This window comes from Haemorhous mexicanus, chromosome 2 (assembly GCF_027477595.1).
Source record: "Haemorhous mexicanus isolate bHaeMex1 chromosome 2, bHaeMex1.pri, whole genome shotgun sequence".
NCBI classification, from domain to species: Eukaryota; Metazoa; Chordata; class Aves; order Passeriformes; family Fringillidae; genus Haemorhous; species Haemorhous mexicanus.
Genome location: NC_082342.1, coordinates 122,582,619 through 122,607,481, shown reverse-complemented (window position 1 = coordinate 122,607,481; position 24,863 = coordinate 122,582,619). Strand labels below are relative to the sequence as shown.

The 24,863-nt window shown below is 58.7% G+C and overlaps 2 protein-coding genes, 1 long non-coding RNA gene and 2 other non-coding genes across 5 annotated transcripts; all 5 read left to right on the top strand.

Moving 5' to 3' along the window:
• Window positions 1–1,381: 1,381 nt before the first annotated feature.
• Window positions 1,382–3,553, top strand: RPS11 (ribosomal protein S11). The gene is made up of 5 exons (XM_059840265.1): window positions 1,382–1,532; window positions 2,216–2,347; window positions 2,543–2,618; window positions 3,018–3,147; window positions 3,392–3,553. The coding sequence occupies exons 1-5, from the start codon at window positions 1,518–1,520 to the stop codon at window positions 3,513–3,515; spliced, it is 477 nt and encodes a 158-aa protein (XP_059696248.1). The 5' UTR covers window positions 1,382–1,517; the 3' UTR covers window positions 3,516–3,553.
• On the top strand, window positions 2,718–2,801 carry LOC132324327 (small nucleolar RNA SNORD35). The gene has a single exon (XR_009485578.1). It is a non-coding gene; the product is annotated as a small nucleolar RNA SNORD35 (small nucleolar RNA).
• On the top strand, window positions 3,220–3,309 carry LOC132324326 (small nucleolar RNA SNORD35). The gene has a single exon (XR_009485577.1). It is a non-coding gene; the product is annotated as a small nucleolar RNA SNORD35 (small nucleolar RNA).
• A 7,127-nt stretch (window positions 3,554–10,680) lies between the features above and the next one.
• LOC132324320 (uncharacterized) lies at window positions 10,681–12,034 on the top strand. The gene is made up of 2 exons (XR_009485572.1): window positions 10,681–11,044; window positions 11,750–12,034. It is a non-coding gene; the product is annotated as an uncharacterized LOC132324320 (long non-coding RNA).
• Window positions 12,035–18,075: 6,041 nt separating this feature from the next.
• LOC132324174 (olfactory receptor 52Z1P-like) lies at window positions 18,076–22,283 on the top strand. The gene is made up of 2 exons (XM_059840261.1): window positions 18,076–18,242; window positions 20,065–22,283. Exon 2 carries the CDS (start codon window positions 20,100–20,102, stop codon window positions 21,075–21,077), a length of 978 nt encoding a protein of 325 aa, XP_059696244.1. The 5' UTR covers window positions 18,076–18,242; window positions 20,065–20,099; the 3' UTR covers window positions 21,078–22,283.
• The last annotated feature ends 2,580 nt before the right edge of the window (window positions 22,284–24,863 follow it).

Genomic DNA, 24,863 nt, shown 5'->3' with positions numbered 1-24,863 from the left:
CGCCTCCCTGTCTGTGCAGCTCTCAGGGTGGGGGCTGGCCAGGGCCCCCCGGCACGGCCGGGTGACTGTGTCCTGCTGCTGGCCTGGGACAGCCCCTGTCTGCTCCCCCCTCGGCTCTGGGGTCTGTGGGGGTCTGTGGGCAGCCACGGGCCCTGGGCTGAGGCTGTGACTGCTGGGGACAGGAGGCAGCTCGTGGAGCAGGTGCCAGCACTGGTCCTCCAGGTGTGGTGTGCTCTGGCCTGCAGGTGCCACGGCAGTTCCCATCCAACACCGCCCGGGGACACCCCCAGGACCCCTTCGTGGCCCTCACACAGAGGTTTCCAGGTGTTCCTGGGGAGAGGGTAGACATTGCAGATAATTAGGATGGGATGGGGATGAGGATGATGAGGATGGGGGTGGGATGGGATGAGGTTGAAGGGGATGGAGCCCCAGTGGTGGAGATACCCAGTGGTGGTGTCTGCTGGGGGGTCTGGGAGCCCTCTGGGCCATGGCCCCATTCTGTGTCCCAAACACCCCCTGGCTGTGTGACCTGTGGGAACAGGGACTGGAGAATGTCTGGAGTTCCTGTTCCAGCAGTTCATGTGTTTATTCCAGTCAGTGTCTTCAGCTTTTCTCCAGCTGCACAGTGCCGGTACTCCGGGGAGGAGAGTGGGGTGAGCTGTATTCAGCCTTGTCCCCAGCAGTGTGCAACGTCAGCCAGACAGCCAGCAAAGGGATGTGGAGCCAGCCCAGGCCAGAACCTGGGAGTGCTGCCTGCGTTATCTGCAGTTCAAGCCCTGCACAATTGCCTTTTCAGAACTGCCACTCCATCTGTGACCAAGTCCCACTCACCTCTCGGGGGTTTTGCCACACGTGAGGTCCTGACTGTACTCAAACAGTGCGGCCAGCAAGGCAGGGAAGCGCCCTGTGCTGGCACTGCTCAGGGCACACCTCGAGGGTGATGTCCAGTTCTGGGTCCCTCAGTTCAGGAAGGCCACAGAGGGCCTGGGGAGAGTCCAGGGCAGGGAATGGAGCTGGGAAGGGGCTGGAGAATTCCTGAGGGAGCTGGGAAGGGGGCTGAGCCTGGAGCAAAGGAGGCTCAGGGGGCCCTTGTGGCTCTGCACAAGTCCCTGCCAGGAGGGGACAGCCGGGGGGGTCGGGCTCTGCTGCCAGGGCACAGGGACAGGAGCAGAGGGAACGGCCTCAGGCTGGGCCAGGGCAGGCTCAGCTTGGCCAGCAGCAGGAATTTGCCCATGGAAAGGGTGCTCAGGCCTTGGCAGGGGCTGCCCATGGAGCTCTGCAGTGCCCATCCCTGCAGGTGTCACTCGGTGCTCCGGGCACACGGAGGGCACAGCCGGCTCTCGGGGCTCTCGGGCCCGCTCCGTTCCCGCTCCCCTCAGGAATTCCGGAGCCGTTCCCGCCTTTCCGGCCCCGCCGCGGCACACCGGCCCGTGACGTCACTTCCTGCCCCTGGCCCCGCCCCGGGTTAACCCGCGCCCCGCGCGCTCCGCGGCCTCTTTCCGGCCGCGCTCGCCAAGATGGCGGACACGCAGGTGGGTGCTGCGCGGAGCCCGCGGGACAGGCCCGGCACAGCGCTGGGGCAGCCCCGGCGGGACCCTGGGAGGGTGATACCGGCTCAGTGGTGGTGGGGGGCGCGGTGGAGGTGGTCCGGACCGGGGAGGTGCCGCGGGAGGGGCGCTTGGTGCCTTAAGGGAGTGGGGGGGGATGATGAGGCGAGGTGTGGGGAATCTGGGTGTGGAGACCCGTTCCCCGCGGGGAACCCGTTCCCCAGGGTCGGTGGAGCGAAGGGGGGCCGGAATCCCGGAGCCGGCGAGGGCGGGGGTGTCTCGGTTGGCCGGGATTTGGGGAGGGGGCGGTGGCGGGGGAGAACAGAGGGTGCCGCTCTCCGGGGTTCCGGGGTAGCGGAAACCTCCGTGCCCTGGTGCTTTACCCCTCGCGGGGAGGTGCCGTGTCTCGGGCCAGGGGCTGGGGGAGCAGAGCGTTCCGTGCCCAGGGCTCGGGGCGGGTCTCGATGCCCCGAGTTTGGGGGAGGGCAGAGCGTCCGGTGTCCCGGGGCTGGGGGGAAGGATCGGGGGGCTTCAGGGTTTTGTGGGATCTCGGTGCCCCGGCGCCGGGCTCACTCTCGGTGCTGAGTTCCCGTTGCCGGGGGTCTCGGGGCCCGGCTTCCCCCGGGGCCTGCTCCCCTTGCTGATTCCCCCGCTGTCCCCATCTGCAGACGGAACGCGCCTACCAGAAGCAGCCGACGATCTTCCAGAATAAGAAGCGAGTGCTGCTGGGCGAGGGGGGCAAGGAGAAGTTGCCCCGCTACTACCGCAATGTGGGCCTGGGCTTCAAGACCCCCAAGGAGGTGAGGGGATCTGGGCTGGGGGCCGTGGTGGCCCTGATGTGGGTGTGGCATTTTGGGACGGGGTCACTGGTGGCCTTGGCAGTGCTGCTTGGACTCGGGGCCTCTGGTGGCTTTCCCCCACCCGTGTTTGAGTGTTCTCTGGGCTCTGGTGGCACATGGGCTGTGTGTGCCCACCTGACACTCCTGTCTCTGCAGGCCATCGAGGGCACCTACATCGACAAAAAGTGTCCCTTCACGGGCAATGTCTCCATCCGGGGCCGCATACTCTCAGGTGAGCTGGAGCATCCCCAGAGGAGTGCTGTGTCGGGTCTGGGGCAGGTAGCCAAGGTAACCAGCCCCTGAGGGCCGTGTGCCCCGCCAGTCCTGGAGCCGCAAATGATGGCAATCTCACGATGGTCTGCCGAGCCCACGCGGGCCTGACGACACTGCCACATGGCGTTACTGATGCAGGTGACAGGACCGGGTGTGCTGAGGGCAGGTGGGGGTGGGATGGGAGCGTTAGGAAGCGCGTCAGAAGGGTTTGGAGAAGAGCCCTGGTGGGGTTTGTAACAAACGACCGGTAAACAAGGAGAGGTTCCTGGGGTTGGTGCTGTTGCTGCCAGGTGCCACGGGGATCCCTGGCAGTGCCCTGTCAGCTCCTGGTGCCTCAGGTGTGTGTCCCCTGCTGCAGGTGTGGTGACCAAGATGAAGATGCAGCGCACGATCGTCATCCGCCGCGATTACCTGCACTACATCCGCAAGTACAACCGCTTCGAGAAGCGCCACAAGAACATGTCCGTGCACCTGTCCCCCTGCTTCAGGTGCGTGCTGTCCCTGCGCTGTCCCCACACCTGGGAGGGGTCACAGCCCGTCCTCGCCTGGAGCCTGCTCACAGGTTATGATGTTCAAACTCACGATGGTCTGCAGAGTCCCCTGGCTGAGGGGCTGCTGACAATGCCTCTGGCATCTACTGAACCAAGGGCAGGTTCCAGTCACTGTGCCAGGAGGAGGCTCTGAGGGCCAGGTGAGCCCTAGGAGCTCGCTGACCCCCAGGTGTCATTGCAGGGACGTGCAGATCGGGGACATCGTGACGGTGGGCGAGTGCCGCCCCCTCAGCAAGACCGTGCGCTTCAACGTGCTCAAGGTGACCAAGGCTGCGGGCACCAAGAAGCAGTTCCAGAAGTTCTGACCCCTGTGGGAGGAATAAATGCTGGGAAAGTGGCACCACCCGTGTGTGAGCTGAAATGAGTCGTGTGTGGTGCAGCCTGGGACCGGTGGCGTGTGGGCTCAGGTGTGTGGTGCTGGGGCACAGGTCACAGCAGAAGGGGACACTGCAGCTGCTCTTGTCCCCTGCTGTGTCCCGGGTCAGTGTTGGTTGGTTCTGGGCTATGTCTGCCTTCCCAGTGCTGGGTGCTTCCCTGCTGCAGCAGGTGCTTCGTGTGGGTTTGGTAATCATCCAGAACGTGAAGTCACCTGGTTGTGAGAGGGACAGGTGTGGCCCTGAGGGTCCTTCTCAACAGGAATGAGTGGTTGAGCACTGGTGGCAGCATCTGGGCCAGCTCTGGCAGTGTCACCTTCAGGATTAGGTGTTCAAGGCCAGGTTGGACAGGACCTGAAGCACCCTGGTGGAAGGTGTCCCTGCCCATGCATGGAGGTGGAACTGGATGAGCTTTAAAGGTCCCTCAGCCCAAACTGATTCCAGGACCTCTGGCTGCCTCCACCTGCTCCAGGTGAGCCCCACACCTTTGACTGTGGGCTGGAGCTGTAGCTCCAGGGTTGAGCTGGAGCCACTCTTCCTGCTCAGACTCCTGAAGGAAAGCTCAGTGTTTGAGGTAAGTTCACATAATTCCCAGCAAATTGAGATTTCTGGAGCTTGGTGGCATCCATGCCTTTGTTCCTGGTCCTGCCGGAACCGCAGGACTGTCACGTGTTTGCCCTGGAAATCAGGGAGCAGTGCAGGACAGGGGACCTGGTGTTCAGGGACAAGGAGCAGGAGACTTTCCAGTTGGTTGGGGGGGCCCTACTTGTGTCTGTGCCTGGAGCTGCCAGGGGGGCCCTGGGCTCATGCCCAGGTGCCAGGGGTGCTCTGGGGCTCATCCCCCACCTCTGAGGATCTTGGAACTGCCTGAGTTGGAAGGGACACGCAGGGACCTTTGGATCCCTCTGCCCTTCCAGTCACCCTGGTGTCAGGAACATTACCCAGCTTCAGCCTCAGGTGATGTCACTGCCGGGGGCATGAAGCTTCTCCAGTCGGGATTAAAGGTGAGCACGTGGTGTGGGAGAAAAGGGGACTTGGAACAGGGATCCATCAGCCTTCCCTGGGACCCTGCCTGTGTGAGACCCCCAGCTCCTGAGTGGGGGCAGCTGAAGTCCCCCAGCATGCAGACCCCAAGCTGCTTGTGCCCCCAGCCCTGTGTGTCCCAGAGCAGGGACTGCAGGACAAGGCCCAGGCCCAGCTCCTTCCCGAGCCCGTGTGCTCTGGCTGGGGTGGGGCTGTGGGCAGCAGCAGCTCTGGTGCACCTGGGTTACCTGAGCCTGCTGTCCCGGGGGGCTCCCAGAAGGGTGGTTGGGTCCTGCTGCAGGGCCCCCTGCACTGTCCAGCTGCAGTCTGTCAGCACTGGGGCTTTGGGAGCACTGGCCTCGTGAAAACCTCATTTGTGGTGATTCCTGTGGCAGCTCCTGTGCACTCAGCTGTCCTGGGCTGACCCTTCCCGGGGCCAAATGCTGCTGGGGTTTTTCTCTCGGCTGTTGGGGATGCTGGGAATGAGTCCACACTCCAGCCCAGGGACATCTTTACCTGAGGTCAGAGCCAGGTGAGTGGTGCTGTGCAGCCCCGTGTTCCTGGCCCACCCTCATGGTCCCTGTCCCTCAGCCCCCATTCCCATGCGTGTCTCGGGCTGCCCTGGTGGTGCTGGGTCTCTGGGACACCTGTGTGTCAGTGTGTGACAGACTCCCCAGAGCTGCCGTGCCCATTCCCAGGCGGAGCCAGGTCTGTTCCAGGGCAGCCCCAGGAGCCCTGCAGCACTGAGGGTCTGTGCTGTTTTCCCCCACAGTTCCCACATGGAAGTCCCCAGGGCCAGGACCAAAGCACAGGCTGCTTGGAGCCTGCATCCCTCAATGCCCAATTATTTGCTCCTCGGGAGATTATCCCAAGCCTTCATCCTGGAGTGATTAGTCGTCCTCCTTCACTCCCTTAAGCAGATTTATCTGGCTAATGCGCCTCCCCTGTGAGTTACCCCAACAGGCTGGATTTAACCCCAAACTGGGATTTTACCGGGTGTCTGAGCTGGGGCTGGGCTGTTCCCCCTGCTGGGAGCTGTGGGTCCCTGATGCTCCTGCTGCACCTGCAGAGCTGGCACAGCTCATGTTAAAAGCTTTCCCTCTTAATCCCTTCCTAATCCCTCCTAAACCCTCATGACATGCTCAGAGCTGCTGGATTTGGGTTTTTTCAGGGAAGCAGCTCCCAGCAGTGGTGAGGGGAATGATCTCTGTCCCCCATTTCCCCACACCTGGGTTTTACCTTCTCACAAACGGTCACAGAAACTTCAGTGTCAGAGCTGAGGGACCAACCCCTTCCTGTAGCAGGAGTGGGGCACTTTGTCCTTCTCCTGCTTTGCTCCAGAGCACGAACTGCTGCCTGTGGGGCTGTGGGGACGGGAGGATGCTCTGGCACAATCCATGTCCCTGGAGACCTGCCTGGCATGGGAGAGTCACCCTGGCACGACCTGTGGCTCCAAAGAGCTCCAGCCTGGCACAGGAGAGCCAGCCTGGCCTGATCCATGGCCCAGGAGCTGGTGACTGTTCCGTTGCTCTGGCCATGGCCCTGCCAGCCTGGAACAAAGCCCCCATTCCATCACCTGAGGGTTCACATTGTCAGCCTCATCCCCACCCAGCTCCCTGCAGGCTGGCACATTTTGGAATGAATTCCCCTGCCAGGCAGCTCAGTTACTCTGATTGCTCTTGCTCCAGCTGCCAAAGGGGCTCCTGGTACTCTCCCTGCCTAAAAGTGGGAATTTTCCATCCTTGGACTGACCATGGCTCCTCTGGTTTCAGTCCAAAGTTCCCAAATGCAGAGACATCTGTAGATCTAAGGGGCTCCTGATTCCAGGATGGAGCTCCCCAATTCCAGTTTGTCCAAGTTGGGAGGGACCTTAAAATCCATCCCAGTGCCACCCCTGCCATGGCAGGGACACCTCCCACTGCCCCAGGTGCTCCCAGCCCCAGAGTCCAGCCTGGCCTTGGGCACTGCCAGGGATCCAGGGGCAGCCCCAGCTGCAGGGTCCCATGGACACCTGTGGTATTTTTGGGGTCCCCCATGGCAGGAGGGAAATGATGAATCTGACTACATGTTCTTAGAAGGCTAATTTATTACCATACCATACCATACCATAGAATAGATAAAGGGCACAGACAGAAGGCTAAAAGATACTAAAGAAAAACTCGTGACTCTCTCCAGAGTCTGTCACAGCTTGGCTGTAATTGGCCAATGAGTAAAAACAATTCCCATGTTGGATTGACAATCTCCAGCCACATTCCAAAGCAGCAAAGCACAGAAGAAGCAAATGGGATAATCGTGTTCTCCTTGTTCTCTGAGGCTTCTCAGCTTCCCAGGTGAGAAATCCTGGGCAAAGAGGATTTTTCAGAAAGTGTGATGGTGACAGCCCTGGTGCCCAGCCCAGCTCCAGGCCCTCAGTCCCCAGCCTGTGGCAGTGGCAATGTGCTGGGCTCTTCCTGGAGCTGCAAATCCCTGTGCCCACCTGGGCTGTGGCTGTCCTGCCCTGTCCCACACCACGCCATGGCCCATGGCCAGCCAGGATCCCTCACTCCCTGTTTCCCCAGAATTTCCCCAGAACCTCCCCAGGCTGTTTGTCCTGCTCCATCTCCAGCCCTGTGGGGGTGCTCCCACTCCAGGAATGCCGGGAGCAGTGCCAGGATCAGTGTGGGATCAGACACAAGGGGATGGATCCTGCGAGGGACATCAGCCTCTGGGTCCTGAACGGGGCAGGGAGGGGGATCTGGGACCCTCAGGGACCCTCAGGGACAGGGACAGAGCAGGGGTGGCACTGGGGACAGGAGACACCTGATCTAAACCTGTGAAGAGGAGCTGCTGTCAGATGTGCTGGCAGATGGACAGATGTGCTGAGGAGGTGGCCAGTGACCCGAGGAAGTGGCCAGTGACCCGAGGAGGTGGCCAGTGTCCTGAAGAGGAGGCCAGTGGCTTTGCCAGAGACACAGGACCACGGTGGCAGCTGTGGTGTCCCCAGCTGGGCGCTGTGACCACCAGGGCTGGAGGTGCTGCCAGGGCTGCTGTGCCCCTGCAAGGAGCAGGGCAGGGGAGGAGCTGCCCCCACCCAAAAGGAGGATGTGCTTGGGCACTCACCAGAGAGCAGCACAGGTAAAACCAGCGCGGCCCTGTGGGCTCCATGGGGCTTCTCAGGGCGTGCCAGCCCTGCCCAGGAGCCCGAGCACAGCTTTGTGTCCCTGTGTCCCTGCCTGGGTCAGCTCCTCTCGGGACTTCTGCTGGTCACAGTCACTCTGAGATACCTACAAGCTTCTTTTTGCCAGCCTGGCCGTCGAAGGAGGAGTCAGGAGTTTCTGTTCTCAAGGCTGTTCATTATTTCTTATCTATAACATTCTTTCTCTGACCCACCATGGTCTGTCCAGCAGGTCAGGCTGGGGCACACTGACCACCTTGGGGTGGTGTTGGCTTTTTATACTAAAAACTAGGTGTGCAATATTTACAATTACTTCCCAATACCCATCACCTATGTCAGACAGTGAGCTTCTACCCTAAACCAACCCAAAAGTGCCACCACCACAGCAGAAGATGGAGGCCAAGAAGAAGAAGAAGGAGAAAGGCTGGACATGCCCAGATTGCTCCATCTTGCCCCCTGAACCCCCATTCTAAAACCCCAAAATTCTGCATTTTCACCCTGTGATAAATTCACTATCATTCTACTTAGACTTTCGTGGCTTGCAGATCCTCATGCAAGGTTGGTAATTTTTTCCATGGGTCAAGATCAAAGGCCCAGGGGTCTTGGGCTCTGTGCCAGGGTCTCTGAGCCCCCTGGCAGGGTCTGGAGCCCTCCAGGGCAGCCAGAGGGATTTCCTGGGTTCCGACAAGCTCCAGCTCCCTGGGCTGTTTGGTGTCCCTGTGTCCCCTGAACGGGGTCAGCTCCCTGGGCTGTTCCCTGCCTGGGGGTCTCTGTCCCACACCCCTGGGGCACCCCCAGCCCCCGGGGTTCCTGTGATGGGCAGAGCAGAGCTGGCCCCACTGTCACCCCAGTGCTGAGCTCCTCACCCCGCTGCCCAGCTGGAGAGCCCAGGCCTGGCAGGAGCTCCCTCCCGGCGGCTGCCCAGCCCAGAGCCAGGAGCTCCCAGGTGGAATTGGTGAGCTGCTTTTGGGGGCTCTGGGAGCTGCTGCCCAGCCCAGAGCCAGGAGCTCCCAGGTGGAATTGGTGAGCTGCTTTTGGGGGCTCTGGGAGCTGCTGCCCAGCCCAGAGCCAGGAGCTCCCAGGTGGAGTTGGTGAGCTGCTTTTGGGGGCTCTGGGAGCTGCTGCCCAGCCCAGAGCCAGGAGCTCCCAGGTGGAATTGGTGAGCTGCTTTTGGGGGCTCTGGGAGCTGCTGCCCGGCCCAGAGCCAGCGCAGCTGTCGTGCAGCAGCACTCAGGAGGGTAATTACATGTCATCGTCTGTAATTATGTGTAATTCCATGCAATTCTTTGCCATTTTGGTGACAATATGTGCTGTGGTGGGTTCGGCCCGTGCTGAGTCAGCCTTTCCCCAGCCAGGGACTCTCCCATGGGAATTCCTGACCTTGCTGTGGCCCGGAGACCTCCACGCCCCCCTCACCTTGCTGTCACCACACCCACCCCCCCTTTCTGTGTGTGACCCTTGGGACAGGGTCCCTGGTGGCCCTGGCAGGGCTGGGGGAGCAGCTGGGTTCTGCTCCCAGAAGGGGTGAAAAACGCCAATCACTTGTTTTTAAAATTTTAAAAGTTTAATAGTAATAAAATGGTTATAAAAATAGCAATAAAATTAGAGTATAATAATTTGGACAATTTGGATTAGGACAATATGAAACAATACAAACAAGGAGTTATGGACAGTCCAGGCACCTTTTCTGGGCAAAATCAGCCCAAAAAGGCCCCACGTGCACAGAGGATTAACCCTTAAAGCAACAGCCTGTTGCACATTCCCACAGCTCATCCCTGGTGCATCAATTCCATTCCCACCCAGGATTCTGTCTGGGCAGGGTCAGCTCCTTCCTCTGGATCCTGGCGGCGTCTCCAGGGCTGAGCAGGCAGGGAGAAGTTCATTTGTCCTGATAATGGGGCAATAAATTCTCTTTCTCTGACAGATTTGGGTGTCCCGTGGCTGCTCTCTGGTGCGAGTCCTTTCTTTAGGAAAAAAGTATCTTCCATAGCATAGTTTCTATTTTAACATTCTGTTATAACCTAAAGCTATATTTAACACACTACTAAAAAAATTAACCCAGCAGAACTTCCTAACATAACACAAATAATATTCATTGACTGTTTGCCCAAAGCCAATCATAAAATACACATTTTTCACAGAGGGGGTAACCAAAGGTTGGACTCGGTGGCCTTGAGGGTCTTTTCCTCCCTCAGAGCTCCCGGGGGCTCCAGGTGTGGGGCAGCAGATGCTGCAGCTCAGGTGCATCTCTGCCCTGCCCTGGGCTCCTGTGCTGCTCCCACAGCACTGCTGCCTGGGGGCACTGTGAAAAGTGCACATTACTTGGCTCTGCACAGACATTTACTGTATGTGTTTTGTTGTATTGACTAGTAGTGCTGTATTAACATTTTAATAGTATAGAAAATGTAGTTTTGTAGTTAAAAGGTAACTTTTGTAGTTAAAATAGGAACTATCTATGTGAGATACTTTTTTAAGAAAGGAATGAGGTACTCACACCAAGATAACAGCCACAGGACACCCAAATCTTTCAGAGAAAGAGAATTTGTTGCCCCACTATCAGGACAAACGAACTTCTCCCTGCCTGCTCAGCCCTGGAGACGCCGTCAGGATCCAGAGGAAGGAGCTGACCCTGCCCAGACAGAATCCTGGGTGGGAATGGAATTGATGCACCAGGGATGGGCTGTGGGAATGTGCAACAGGCTGTTGCTTTTAAGGGTTAATCCTCTGTGCACGTGGGGCCTTTTTGGGCTGATTTTGCCCAGAAAAGGTGCCTGGACTGTCCATAACTCCTTGTTTGTATTGTTTCATATTGTCCCAATCCAAACTGTCCAAATTATTATACGCTAATTTTACTGCTATTTTTATAACTATTTAATTATCATTAAACTTTTTAAATTGTAAAAACAGGTGATTGGCATTTTTCACAGGCAGAGAGGGCAGTTAATTGAAACAATTAATTAGCTACATAATTAATTACCTGCTGCTTCTGCATGAGGCACTTAATTGTCTAGTTATTTATTTATTTAGCTATTTAGCTATTGGCTTGTTGAGTTATTTATTTAGTTATTCAGTAAATTCGTTACTTAATTACCACTGACTTTAATAATTTAGCTATTCTGGAAATTAATTATTTAATTACTTAGTATTGTAATTATTTAGTTTTTCAGTAAAATCATTATTTTACCTGCAGCCACAGCCCAATCTTTGTCACACCAGCAGTGCCAGGGATCCTCCAGGAGCCACCACAGAAATCACCAGGGTGATAAGAGGGAAATTCCTGCAGGTTGGTGGAGTCTGAGCCCCAACCACCCCTTTGTGCCACCTGCCCTCAGCCTCCTCCTCCTCTGGGCTGGGAATGCCCTGGGCCGAGCCAGCTCTGCTCCTGGAACGTGGGGAGTGGGGAATTGGGTGTGAAACTGGGATGGGAAGTGGGGGAATTGGGTGTGAAACTGGGAAGGGAAATGGGAGAATTTGGGTGTGAAACTTGGATGGGAAGTGGGGGAATTTGGGTGTGAAACTGGGACATGGGAAGTGGGGGATTTTGGGTGTGAAACTGGGACATGGGAAGTGGGGGATTTTGGGTGTGATACTGGGACATGGGAAGTGGGGGATTTTGGGGTGTGAAACTGGGATGGGAAGTGGGGGATTTTGGGGTGTGAAACTGGGATGGGAAGTGGGGGGATTTTGGGGTGTGCAATTGGGATGGGAAGTGGGGGATTTTGGGTGTGCAATTGGAGCTGGGAATGTCCCAGCTGCGTGCCCAGGCTGCCCCAGGCCCGGGGCAGGAGCAGTGCAGGACTGGGGCAGCCCTGCACGGCTGGGGAAACTGAGGCAAGGTGTGCAGGGAGGTTCGGGCTGGGTGCTGGGAGGATGCAGCCCCCATGCCTGGAGGATCTAAAGGCCCTGAGGGCTGGCACTGGGGGCACGGGCAGTGGTGCCCTGGCAGTGCAGGGGGACGGTGGCAGCTCCCTGGTTCCACGATCTGCAGGGCTCTGTGGGCACCCCTGGCCTGGCCGTGATGCAGAGGAGGAGGAGGAGGATTGACGCTGTTGAGTCAGGGGTGGAAAGAAAGACTCCATCTTCAGGTGGACCAGAAGGCTCAAGAAGAATCTTTATTGGCAAGAAGCAGTGAGTTTTAGTCTCACTCACTCAGTAGGACCTGATTGGCCTCAAAGTAGAAACATCTCACATTTTTGGTGACTATGAATAGCACACTGTGGAGAACCATAACTACAAACTGTGGTTACAGAAAGAGAGATAATAATTGCTTGAATTCTTTTGTCTAAGATTCCCAGGCTTGGCCTGGGAGAAATTGTCTCTGTTCTCCCTTAGACTGAACTGAGAATCCCCATAGAGGATGCCCCCCTTTGTGGCACACCCCTCTGCAGGGACATCCTTCCTTCCTGCCAGGGAAGGAGCTCCAGGAGCAGGGACAGCAGCTTGACGAGGTCTCTGGTGTTGAGATGACCCCAAGGTGTTGGAAAGTCTCTTTTTTCCCAGCCCCAAGAAGAAGAAGGAGCCAGGATTCCTCAGCTCTGGTTCTCAAGGTTGTTTATTTTCCCTTATCTGTGACATTCTGTCTCTGCCCTGCTGAGCTCTGTCCAGCAGGTCGGGCTGTGGCACAGTCCCTGCCCTTGGGGTGGTGTTGGCTTTTTATACCAAGAACTACCTGTACATTATTTACCATAACTTCCCAATACCTATCACCTGTGTCAGACAGTCTGTCTCTAAACCAATCCAGCAGTGCCACCATCCCAGCAGAAGGTGGAGGGCAAGAGGAAAGAAGAAGGACAAAGCATGCCCCAATCCCTCCATCTTGCCCCCTGAACCCCCACTCTAAATCCCCAAAATTCTACTTTTTCACCCTGTGACAAATTCACTGTCACTCTACTCAAACCCTGTAGCTTGTAACTCCTCACACAAAGTTGGGAATTGTTTCCAGGGGCTAAAATCAAAGGCACAGGTGTTTTTGACTCCATGCCAAGGTCTCTGAGCCCCCTGCCAGGGTCTGGAGTCCTGCAGGGCAGCCAGAGGGATGTCCTGGCTCCCTACAGCAGCTCTGGACTGTGCACGGTGCCACTGCCAGCTTCCCTGGCACACCTGGGGCTCCCCACGGAGCTGCTGGGCTGTGGCAGCCTGGTCTGCACCTGAGCTCCCCATGCTCCTCCCTGCAGACAACACCTCTGGCTTTACCTGTCCTGGGCTCTGCAGGTGGGACACACCCCAAACCCAGTGTGTCTGCAGACCCTCGGGCACAGCCAGCCCCTGAGGGGGCAGAGCTGGCTGTGACCCCGGCACTGGGGCAGGACAGACCCCTGAGCTGTGCCTGGTGTGGAGCACCCCCAGATTTGTGAGAGGAGCAGAGGAGAAGCAAATCACCAGAGGCTGGTGTGGAGCAGAGCCCTGCTGGTCTCTGAGCTCTTGGTGATCATTCAGTGTTCTGGTTTGAGGGAGAAGGACAAAACCTGGCACCCTGAGACCTGGGCTGAGCCCCAGAGGGGGTTTTGGGGGTGCTGCTGCTGCCCCTGTGCTGGAATCCGCTCTGGCAGCGTTCCTGTGGGAGCCCCTTGCTCTGGAGACCTGCTCAGCCAGGTGCTCCCCTCTGCGGGAGGCCCCACTCGTCCCTGCAGCCCTCCAGGGCTGGAGATGGGGTGCAGGGGGGGCTGTGAGGCTGGGGGTGCAGGGGGCTGCTGGGGCTCCCAGAGCTCAGTGCCAGCAGGGACACAGCAGGGACACACCACAGACACAGCAGGGACACAGCAGGGACACAGCAGGGACACAGCAGGGACACACCATGGACACAGCAGGGACACAGCAGGGACATACCAGGGACACACCGTGGACACAGCAGGGACACAGCAGGGACACACCATGGACACAGCAGGGACACAGCAGGGACACAGCAAGGACACACCATGGACACAGCAGGGACACAGCAGGGACACAGCAGGGACACACCATGGACACAGCAGGGACACAGCAGGGACACACCATGGACACAGCAGGGACACAGCAAGGACACACCATGGACACAGCAGGGACACAGCAGGGACACACCATGGACACAGCAGGGACACAGCAAGGACACAGCAGGGACACAGCAGGGACACACCATGGACACAGCAGGGACACAGCAAGGACACAGCAGGGACACAGCAAGGACACAGCAAGGACACAGCAGGGACACGCCAGGGACACAGCAGGGACACAGCAGGGACACAGCAGGGACACAGCAGGGACACACCATGGACACAGCAGGGACACAGCAGGGACACAGCAGGGACACAGCAGGGACACACCAGGGACACGCCAGGGACATAGCAGGGACACAGCAGGGACACAGCAGGGACACACCGTGGACACACCCTGGACACAGCAGGGACACAGCAAGGACACAGCAGGGACACACCCTGGACACACCGTGGACACAGCAGGGACACAGCAGGGACACAGCAGGGACACACCATGGACACAGCAGGGACACAGCAGGGACACAGCAGGAGCCCCGGGTGACGATCCCTCGGTCCCTGGGTGTCCCAGAGCCCGGTGGCTGTGCCTGCCTGCAGGACCATTCCCTGCCTCACAGGGACCTCTAGAGTCGCCCCCAACCTCTCACATCCCAGTGGCGCTGTCCATGTCTCCTCTCCGCTGCCCAGGCTGCAGCTTCCCCTGGGCCCTCCGTGCTCCTCTTCCTCCCGCCAGCCCCAGAGCGTGCCCCGTGTGCTCCCCAGCTCTGGGGACAGCAGGGACAGCCCCCCATCTCAGTGCCCCCAGCCCACCCTCGCTGCTGGGCTCCATCCCTGGGCTGGGCTCTGCCCGGCTGGCTCTGGGCTCCTGCTGCAGCCCTGAAGCCCCCAGGGTGGGTGGGGTGGGCTGTGGCTCACGGTGACAGGGCTGTGCAGGGTCTGGGGCCCACTGCGGGGTCTGGGGCAGGGGACAGGGAGGAGATGAAACCAGCCCTGTCACTGTCACATTTTCTGAAAAATCCCTTTGCCCAGGATTTTGCTCCTGGGAAGCTGAGAAGCCTCAGAGAAAAAGGAAAACAATAATTATCTGATTGCTTCTCCTGTGTTCTGCTGCTTTGGAATGTGTTTGGAGATTGTTTACTCACAGGTGATTGTTTAATTGGATTCTGATGTGAATAGTTTTGACTTATTGGCCAATCAGGGTCAAGCTGTGTCAGGGCTCTGGAGAGAGTCACGAGTTTTCACTATTATCTTTTCAGCCTTCTGTAAGTATCCTTTCTGTATTCTTTAATATAGTTCCATTTAGTATTCTTTAATATAAAAATAAAAGAAAATAATAAATTAATTAAAATAATAAATTAGCCTTCTAAGAACATGGAGTCAGATTCATCACTCCTGCCTTCATCTGGGAGCCCCACAACTACAGCCCAGGGTGGGAAGAGTCCATGGCAGGAGGGGAGCCTGGAGCTCCTGGAGCCAGCCCTGTGTGAGGCACAGGAGCAGCACAGCTCTGCTCACAGAGGGACAGAACTGCCAGGCTTGGAGAGAACCTCCCAGGCCACTGGGTACAGCCTGCTGACAGCTCCTGGCCTGCCAGGATAGTGAGGAAAAACCTCCCAAATCACTGGGTGCAGCCTGCTGACAGCTCCTGCTCTGCCAGGATAGTGAGGAAAAACCTCCCAAATCACTGGGTACAGCCTGCTGACAGCTCCTGTTCTGCCAGGATAGTGAGGAAAATCCTCCCAAATCACTGGGTACAGCCTGCTGACAGCTCCTGCCCTGCCAGGATAGTGAGGAAAAACCTCCCAAATCACTGGGTACAGCCTTCAGCTGACAGCTCCTGCCCTGCCAGGACACCAAGGGAAAACCTCCCCAGTCACTGTGTTAAAAACGGGAGCAGGCTCCTGGTACTGAAGTGATTTCAGCATTTATTACAATAAAAGAAAGGCCCAGAGCAGGGGTACTGAAGTGATTTCAGCATTTATTACAATAAAAGAAAGGCCCAGAGCAGGGGTACTGAAGTGATTTCAGCATTTATTACAATAAAAGAAAGGCCCAGAGCAGGGGTACTGAAGTGATTTCAGCATTTATTACAATAAAAGTTCCCCCGAGGATGGAGCAGGGCCTGCAGCCATGGCCCCGAAGGTCCAGGGCAATGGCACAGATTCAGTGGGTCATATGCTCCTTTTTGTCCTGGTTTTTGTTCTCTGGATTGGTTTCTGTTTGGATCCTGCATTTGCATGAAGGTTTCAGGCCTCGGTTGGCCCTTACAGCTCTGCCAGGCTGGCTCTGGGGCTCTTTGCTGAGGTGTGCTATGGTACCTTGAGTACAGGATTTCCTATAAGGACCCTTTAACCCTTGTACAATATAACAACCAAACCAACAGCTCGTGCTGAACCATCTATCAACTGTTTTACAAGAGTTTCTCACCTGTTTTTCACAGCTGGGCCCGGCCTCCAGCTGGATGCCGTGCAGCTGCTGCCGGGCCCAGGCTGGTGCTGCCGCCGGGCTGGGCAGGCTCTGGCTCTGGCTCTGCCGCAGGAGGAGCAGCCCCGGAGGGAGCCCAGCCCACCCGAGGGCTCACAGCACCATCCAAACCCTGCCTGGAGCCGAAGCCAGGGGAATCCAATCCTAATGCTGCTTTTTCAGATGCATGAGGCAGCAGAGAGAGACAACACCGATATTTGTAATTGCGAGGCTCCTGTGGAACGTTTCCATGGCTGCTGCAGGAGGGATGGGGCCTGGTCAGAGCCTCCCTGGATCCAGGATCCCGCTGCAGGAGGGATGGGGCCTGGTCAGAGCCTTCCCTGGATCCAGGATCCTGCTGCAGGAGGGATGGGGCCTGGTCAGAGCCTCCCTGGATCCAGGATCCTGCTGCAGGAGGGATGGGGCCTGGTCAGAGCCTCCCTGGATCCAGGATCCTGCTGCAGGAGGGATGGGGTCTGGTCAGAGCCTCCCTGGATCCAGGATCCTGCTGCAGGAGGGATGGGGTCTGGTCAGAGCTTTCCCTGGATCCAGGATCCTGCTGCAGGAGGGATGGGGCCTGGTCAGAGCCTTCCCTGGATCCAGGATCCTGCTGCAGGAGGGATGGGGCCTGGTCAGAGCCTTCCCTGGATCCAGGATCCTGCTGCAGGAGGGATGGGGCCTGGTCAGAGCCTCCCTGGATCCAGGATCCTGCTGCAGGAGGGATGGGGCCTGGTCAGAGCCTCCCTGGATCCAGGATCCTGCTGCAGGAGGGATGGGGCCTGGTCAGAGCCTCCCTGGATCCAGGATCCTGCTGCAGGAGGGATGGGGTCTGGTCAGAGCCTCCCTGGATCCAGGATCCTGCTGCAGGAGGGATGGAGTCTGGTCAGAGCCTCCCTGGATCCAGGATCCCGCTGCAGGAGGGATGGGGCCTGGTCAGAGCCTCCCTGGATCCAGGATCCCGCTGCAGGAGGGATGGGGCCTGGTCAGAGCCTCCCTGGATCCAGGATCCTGCTGCAGCACCAGAAGCTCCCAGTCCTTGTTGCCCCAGGAGCTGTGTCTTTGGGAGGAGGGAGATGTGTCCCGGGGTGAAGGAGGGATGGGGAAGGAGGGGCTGGGACTGAGATCAGCGTTGCTGGGTGGGGCAGGACACGGCTCAATATTGACTTTTCTGACAATACTTTTTGCACTTGAGGTGCAAAAAGAGGTCACAAAATCATGGAATAATGGAATCCCAGACTGGTTTGGGTTGGGAGGGACCCTAAATCCCACCCAGTGCCACCCCTGCCATGGCAGGGACACCTCCCACTGTGCCAGGCTGCTCCAGCCCCAGTGTCCAGCCTGGCCTTGGGCACTGCCAGGGATCCAGGGGCAGCCCCAGCTGCTCTGGGCACCCTGGGCCAGGGCCTGCCCACCCTGCCAGGGAACAATTCCTTCCTAATAATGATTTTGTGGATCGTTGATTTGATCAGTGATCCTCACGATAATGGCAGTCAGGATGGTCGATCAGTGCCCATGGGCTGGGGTTAGGGTCAATGATTTTGTGGATTGTTGATTTGATCAATGATCCTCATTGATAATTGTAATTGGTAATTGATAATTACAATCAGGATGGTCGATCAGTGCCCATGGGCTGGGGTGGGCGGCAGAGGGGACCCGGCAGCCTGAGGGGACTGCTTGGGGGGGTTTCAGCAGTGGAGAGACACTGTCTCTGTCCCTGCTGCGGATAAAACTCCCAGAGATCCACGATGCCCTGGATCCCAGGCAGTGCCCAGCTCCTGCCCAGCTCTTCCCAGCCCGGCCCGGGGTCCGGCGCCCGAGGAGAGAGGAAAATCACTTGCAATGCAAATGCTGGGAAAGCAGGAAATGCCTCCCCGGGAGTGTGAACTGCTGTTAATGGTTAATGCGCCGGCAATTTAAACTGCCCCGGTGCAGGGGCGGGCGCTCCCCCTGAGGTGTGCGGAGGGAAGGATCGGTGCCCTCGGCCCTGGCGGCACCGGGGGCTCCGGGCTCCCCCGGCCGGGCTCCTGTCCCCAGCGCGGGTGGCCCCTGGTGAGTCCTGCTCTGTCACACGCTGGGCTTGGGGCAGCTGCAGAGGCTGGAGGGAGGCACAGAGGTGTGCGAGAGGAATAGATTTCCGTCTTTCTGGGAAGTGGAGGTGCAAAGCCTTGCTGAGCTGCTTTGTAGCCCACGCACACTCCCAGGCTGGTGCTGGAGCCTGGGAATGCGCCCAGGCGGATTTATTCCCGTGCTCCGGACCCACGCCGGCTCGATTCACCCGGGTGACATGGGTCTGCAAGCGGAAGAGGCGGCTGGACAAATATTTGCGATGAGCTGAAGGTCTTTTCTGCCCTGAGCCGTGTTTTCTGCGGGCTTTTGGTTCAGGGAGCCGAGTCCTTAATGGAAGCACTTAGAAATGCAAACACGTCTGGCTCGGGTACCTGCTGCTTGCAAGGAAAGTAAATCAGGCTGCAAGTAGGGAAGGTTTATCTCTGCTCCATCCTGCTTTTCCTCCATCCTGCCCTGGTCTGGAGCTTTTCTGGTGTACGATGGGGTTTACACAGGGCGTGGGGGCTGGGATAAGATGGGGAAGCTCACAGACCCAGCAGTCCTGCGGTGGGATCTCCTCACAGCCCTTCCCAAGGCAGGAGGATTTGCAGCTTGGCTGGTTTGCATTATTCCATCTTCAGAGATGCCCTCAGGCCATCAGTCATGGGGCAGTGCTTCCAGCCGGGGTCGGTGCTCCCAGCTCCAGCTGCCCGGCTCTTCCGGAACCGGGAAAACGGAGCTCAGAGCCTGGAGGGGCTCCAGGGCCAGCGTCAGAGCAGAGCTCTGCATTGGGGTATCCCCCTGGGGTACTTCTGCTCTGGGCCAGAATTTCTTTGTCCAAGGATCACTCTGTGCAGTCCACCGTGTCTTTGCCCCTCTCGATGAAGGAGTGGAAAAGGAATCAAGCAAAAGGCAGGAAAAGAAAGGGCTCCCTCTGCTCCAGAGCCAGGCTGGGAGAGCTGTTCAGGACGGAGAAGAGAAGGCTCCAAGGTGATCCCGGAGCTCCTTCCAGTGCCTCAAGGGGCTCCCAGTGAGAAGTGTGACGGGTGGCACAGCCCTCAGAGGTGCAGCTGGGTGTCAGTCACATCCCAGACACTGCCCAACATCGATCCTGGGGAAGGATTTATTCCTACATTTGGGGTTTTTCAAGGAACTTTGGTCTGAGCAGGGTGACAAAGAGTGTAATTTCACCTCCCCGGAGGAACCTGGAGTGCCACCACAGACACAGCTCTGTGCGTGCTCACAGATGGAGCCACTGGCTGTGACAAGGCTGAGGGTGACTTTTATGACTGTTTCCATGACTTTTACAAGGGTTTTGTGGCAGTGGATAAAGAAGAGCTGGAAAAAGTCCAGGCCTGTTTAGCAGTGGGAGAGCAGAGATGTTTTCCTTCCAGCCGCACTTGGTGGGACTGGCAGGACAAACAGGATCCTCTGTACAGAGCACAGCGAGGGAGGGCACCCCTTGGGGCAGAAGGCAGGAGCCTTGTGTCCCGCTTTGCAGCCTCTCTCGGGTGCCGTGGGCAGAGCCAGGCTCTCAGGGGTGGTTTGTCCCTTCTCCTTTGCAGCCTCTCTCAGGTGCCGTGGGCAGAGCCAGGCTCACGGGGGTGGTTTGTCCCTTCTCCTTTGCAGCCTCTCTCAGGTGTCGTGGGCAGAGCCAGGCTCTCAGGGGTGGTTTGTCCCTTCTCCTTTGCAGCCTCTCTCAGGTGCCGTGGGCAGAGCCAGGCTCTCAGGGGTGGTTTGTCCCTTCTCCTTTGCAGCCTCTCTCAGGTGCCGTGGGCAGAGCCAGGCTCTCAGGGGTGGTTTGTCCCTTCTCCTCCCTGCACAGAGCCGAGTCGAGCGGGGCCTGAGCCCGGGAGCGCCATGTACGAGCTCAACGAGAGCAGCTTCGACCCCATCACCTTTGTGCTGACGGGCATCCCGGGCATGGAGGAGTCCCACGTCTGGATCTCCGTGCCCTTCTGCCTGATGTACCTCACCGCCGTGCTCGGCAACCTGCTGCTGCTCTTCCTCATCGCCACGGACCGCAGCCTGCACGAGCCCATGTACCTGTTCCTGGCCATGCTGGCCCTCTCGGACCTGCTGCTGTCCACCGCCACCGTGCCCAAAATGCTGGCCATCTTCTGGTTCGGCGCCAGGGAGATCTCCTTCGACGCCTGCATCGCGCAGATGTTCTTCACCCACTTCAGCTTCATCGTGGAGTCCTCGGTGCTGCTGGCCATGGCCTTCGACCGCTACGTGGCCGTGTGCGCCCCGCTGCGCTACGGGGCCCTGCTGACGCCCTCGGCCATCGCCAAGGCGGCGGCGGCCGCCGTGGCCCGCGGGCTGTGCATCATGTGCCCGCCCGTGTTCCTGCTGAAGCGCCTGCCCTACTGCGGGCACAACGTCATGCCCCACACCTACTGCGAGCACATGGGCATCGCCCGCCTGGCCTGCGCCGACATCCGCGCCAACGTGTGGTACGGGCTGACCACGGCGCTGCTCTCCTCGGGGCTGGACGTGGTGCTCATCGCCGCCTCCTACGCGCTCATCCTCAGGGCCGTGTTCCGCCTGCCCACCCCGCGCGCGCGCCTCAAAACCCTCGGCACCTGCGGCTCCCACCTCTGCGTCATCCTCATGTTCTACGTGCCCGCCTTCTTCTCCTTCCTCACGCACCGCTTCGGCCGCCAGGTGCCCGGGCAGGTGCACATCCTGCTGGCCAACCTCTACGTGGTGGTGCCGCCCATGCTCAACCCCATCGTCTACGGGGTGAGGACGCGGCAGATCCGCGAGCGCGTCGCCCGCCTGCTCTGCCCCGCGGGCGCCCGCTGTGCCTGCCCCGGCTGGGGGGGCGGCTGCTGAGCAGGGAGGGCTCTGGATGGCTCTGGAGAGCAGCACCAAGGCTGCAGCACTGCTGGGCCTGGAGGAGCCAGGCTTGCCCGAGGCCTTCCAGGGAAGCTGGAGGTGGTGGGATTTCTGGAAGCGTGGGCTCGGCTCATCAGCACCTCCACTGCTGCTGGTTTCTCCTGGAGCTGCTTCCCCTGAATTTCCTTCACTGGCACAGGCTGGGCAGGTTCAGCTGAGAAGCATCCAGGCACTTGGACCTGCTGACTCACTGTCACCTGCTACAGCTGGTTATGTTTGCTGCCCTACAGCTTCATTCCTGCCTGTTCTTCACCTTTCCAACAGAGTCCAGGCTGTGGACACCTTGTTGGTCACCAGACTGAAGCATGGCACACCAAGCATGGCTGGATGGGCCCCACAGTGCTCACATGGCACAGAGGAGGCTCATCCTCCTGCCCTCATTGCTGAGGGACCCTGGCACTTCTGCTGCTGAAGGTGTTTCCCTGCTGAAGTGCCCTGAGAGCTTGGGAAAGGCTTTATTGTCCCGTGTTTGAGAGAAACATTTCCCCTAAACCGTGACTCCAAATGCAATTCAGGCCTTCAGAGGGGTGTGAAAAGGGACAGAGGTTTCCTGCGCCCGCCTCGTCCCGCGGGGATGCTTTCTGTCTTGGCAGTACAGCTCTGCCTCGTCCAGGCAGTGACCAGGGAGTTTTGGCTGTGGTGCTTAGGGAGTCCCTTCTGGGGCTCCACAGCTCTCACAGCAATGCAGGAGTGGGATGGTCTGACCCTGTGCCACCTGTGTCACCCACGAAGGGCCCGGTGTGTTCCTGGTGGCACTCCTGAGATGGAGCCGATCAGCCACTTCTGCGGAGTGTCCCTTGGCCCTGACTGGGGGCAGTCCCACAGCCCGGCTGGGCTGCAGAGCCCTGTCAGACCTGCCCAGGTGGGGAAAGCACTGCTGCACACCTGGCTGGGCTGCAGAGCCCTGTCAGACCTGCCCAGGTGGGGGAAGCACTGCTGCACACCTGGCTGGGCTGCAGAGCCCTGTCAGACCTGCCCAGGTGGGGAAAGCACTGCTGCACACCTGGCTGGGCTGCAGAGCCCTGTCAGACCTGCTCAGGTGGGGAAAGCACTGCTGCACACCTGGCTGGGCTGCAGAGCCCTGTCAGACCTGCCCAGGTGGGGAAGGCACTGCTGCACACCTGGCTGGGCTGCAGAGCCCTGTCAGACCTGCCCAGGTGGGGAAAGCACTGCTGCACACCTGGCTGGGCTGCAGAGCCCTGTCGGACCTGCTCAGGTGGGGAAAGCACTGCTGCACACCTGGCTGGGCTGCAGAGCCCTGTCAGACCTGCCCAGGTGGGGAAGGCACTGCTGCACACCTGGCTGGGCTGCAGAGCCCTGTCAGACCTGCCCAGGTGGGGGAAGCACTGCTGCACACCTGGCTGGGCTGCAGAGCCCTGTCGGACCTGCTCAGGTGGGGAAAGCACTGCTGCACACCTGGCTGGGCTGCAGAGCCCTGTCAGACCTGCCCAGGTGGGGAAGGCACTGCTGCACACCTGGCTGGGCTGCAGAGCCCTGTCAGACCTGCCCAGGTGGGGAAGGCACTGCTGCACACCTGGCTGGGCTGCAGAGCCCTGTCAGACCTGCCCAGATGGGGGAAGCACTGCTGCACACCTCAGAGCTGTCCCATTTGGAGGGGTGGTGGCCCTGGGAATGGCTCTGGCAGGACCTGGGCTCTGTCAAATGATGTGCCCTGCATCAGGGCCCTGCTGTGGGGCCATCCTGGCTGGGGCTGATCAAACCCCATGTCCTGGGGGCGGGCAGGAGCCGTGGGCACACCAGGTGTGTTCACACCTGAATGACACAGGAGCTGAGATCAAGGCAGCCAACTCTGCTCCAGCCACACCAGTGATGCTGCCACGGCTTCGAAAGAAAAGAGGGCGAGACAGATTCATGGTTTCAGCTCAATACCCCCCAAAACTTTTTCACTTTTGCAACACATTTTTTCCATTCTTTGTTTTATTTTCCTCTGATTTGATCAAAGGTGGCACCCTGTGACGGGCACAGGGGAAATGAAAGTCTGTTCATTAAAGGCTGTTTGTCTAGCAGCAGAGATAACGGGGCTGGTACAAAAGCTGCTGCTGTTGCTGGGGTTTTAATGTCCTCAGAACCTCGGTGTTTGCGTTGGCTTTCTTAGCAAAAAGGGAAAAAAAGGAGTGTTTGCACAGAGCAGCCGTGTGATCTTTGGTAGGAGATGGGGCTGTGAGGAGGGAAATGTGTCAGGAGAGCAGGTTGCTGTGGGCAGCTCTAGGAACAATCGAGCTGCCCCTGGATTTGTCAATACCTGGGGCTGGAGCAGCCTGGCACAGTGCAAGGTGTCCCTGCCGTGGCAGGGGTGGGATGGGATTTAAGGTCCTTTCCAGCCCAAACTGCTCTGTGCCCCATGGCTCCATGGATCTGTCTCTCCCTGGGCTTTCCCAGGATGGTGTCACACCATGGAGGAGGCAGATTTGAGTCTGAGCTCTCTGCTCTGCTCCTTGGCTGGAGCTGGGGGCAGGTCAGGAGAAACTGCCCAGGGAAATGTCCCCACGTCAATGAATCACCAGCTGGGCCATTCCTGGCCAGGGGCCCGTGCCTAATGGGGCATTAGCCAGCCAAGCAGGGAGATTTATATTTCAAGGTGGTTAAAATGTCAGCTTAATAACTCACACGGGGTGGGAAACCACAGCTCCTTCCCTTCATTTTTTTCCCCAAATCTGGAGACACCCATGGTGTTTCTAGCTCAGTTCATAGCTTTTGTGAGCGTGTTTGGATCACAGGGATCTTTGCCTGGGAGGGACGAAGGGAGGGAGGAAGGCTCCCTGCTGTGGCACAGAGTTAGAACGAGATGAGCTTTAAGGTCCCACCCCACCCAACCATTCCATCATTCCATTATTCTATAATTTCATAGAATTCCATCATTCTATCATTTCAATGGGTGCTTTTCCCACATAGCACACAAGGGAAGTAAATGGAATTTCAGAAATCTTTGGGCAATAAGGGGAAGTCACTGATAAACCCTTGTGTGCCCTCAGTGAATGTTTCTGTTCTGGAGAAGGAGCTGAGCCTGCACCTGGAGCTGAGATGGAGCCCCGGGCTGTGAGCCAGGCTCTGGTGTGTGAGAGGAAATGCTCGGGGTGGGGTGGCAATGCTGCAGGGACAGGGCTGGGGTGGAGTGGCAGTGCTGCAGGGACAGGGACAGGGCTGGGGTGGCAGTGCTACAGGGACAGGGACAGGGCTGGGGTGGCAGGGCTGCAGGGACAGGGACAGGGCTGGGGTGGCAGTGCTACAGGGACAGGGACAGGGCTGGGGTGGGATGGCAGTGCTGCAGGGACAGGGCTGGGCTGGGGTGGGATGGCAGTGCTGCAGGGACAGGGCTGGGATGGCAGGGCTGCAGGGACAGGGACAGGGCTGGGGTGGGATGGGATGGCAGTGCTACAGGGACAGGGACAGGGCTGGGGTGGCAGTGCTGCAGGGACAGGGCTGGGGTGGGATGGGATGGCAGTGCTACAGGGACAGGGACAGGGCTGGGGTGGCAGTGCTGCAGGGACAGGGCTGGGGTGGGATGGCAGTGCTGCAGGGACAGGACTGGGCTGGGATGGCAGTGCTGCAGGGACAGGGACAGGGCTGGGATGGCAGGGCTGCAGGGACAGGGACAGGGCTGGGGTGGCAGTGCTGCAGGGACAGGGACAGGGCTGGGATGGCAGTGCTGCAGGGACAGGGACAGGGCTGGGCTGGGATGGCAGTGCTGCAGGGACAGGGACA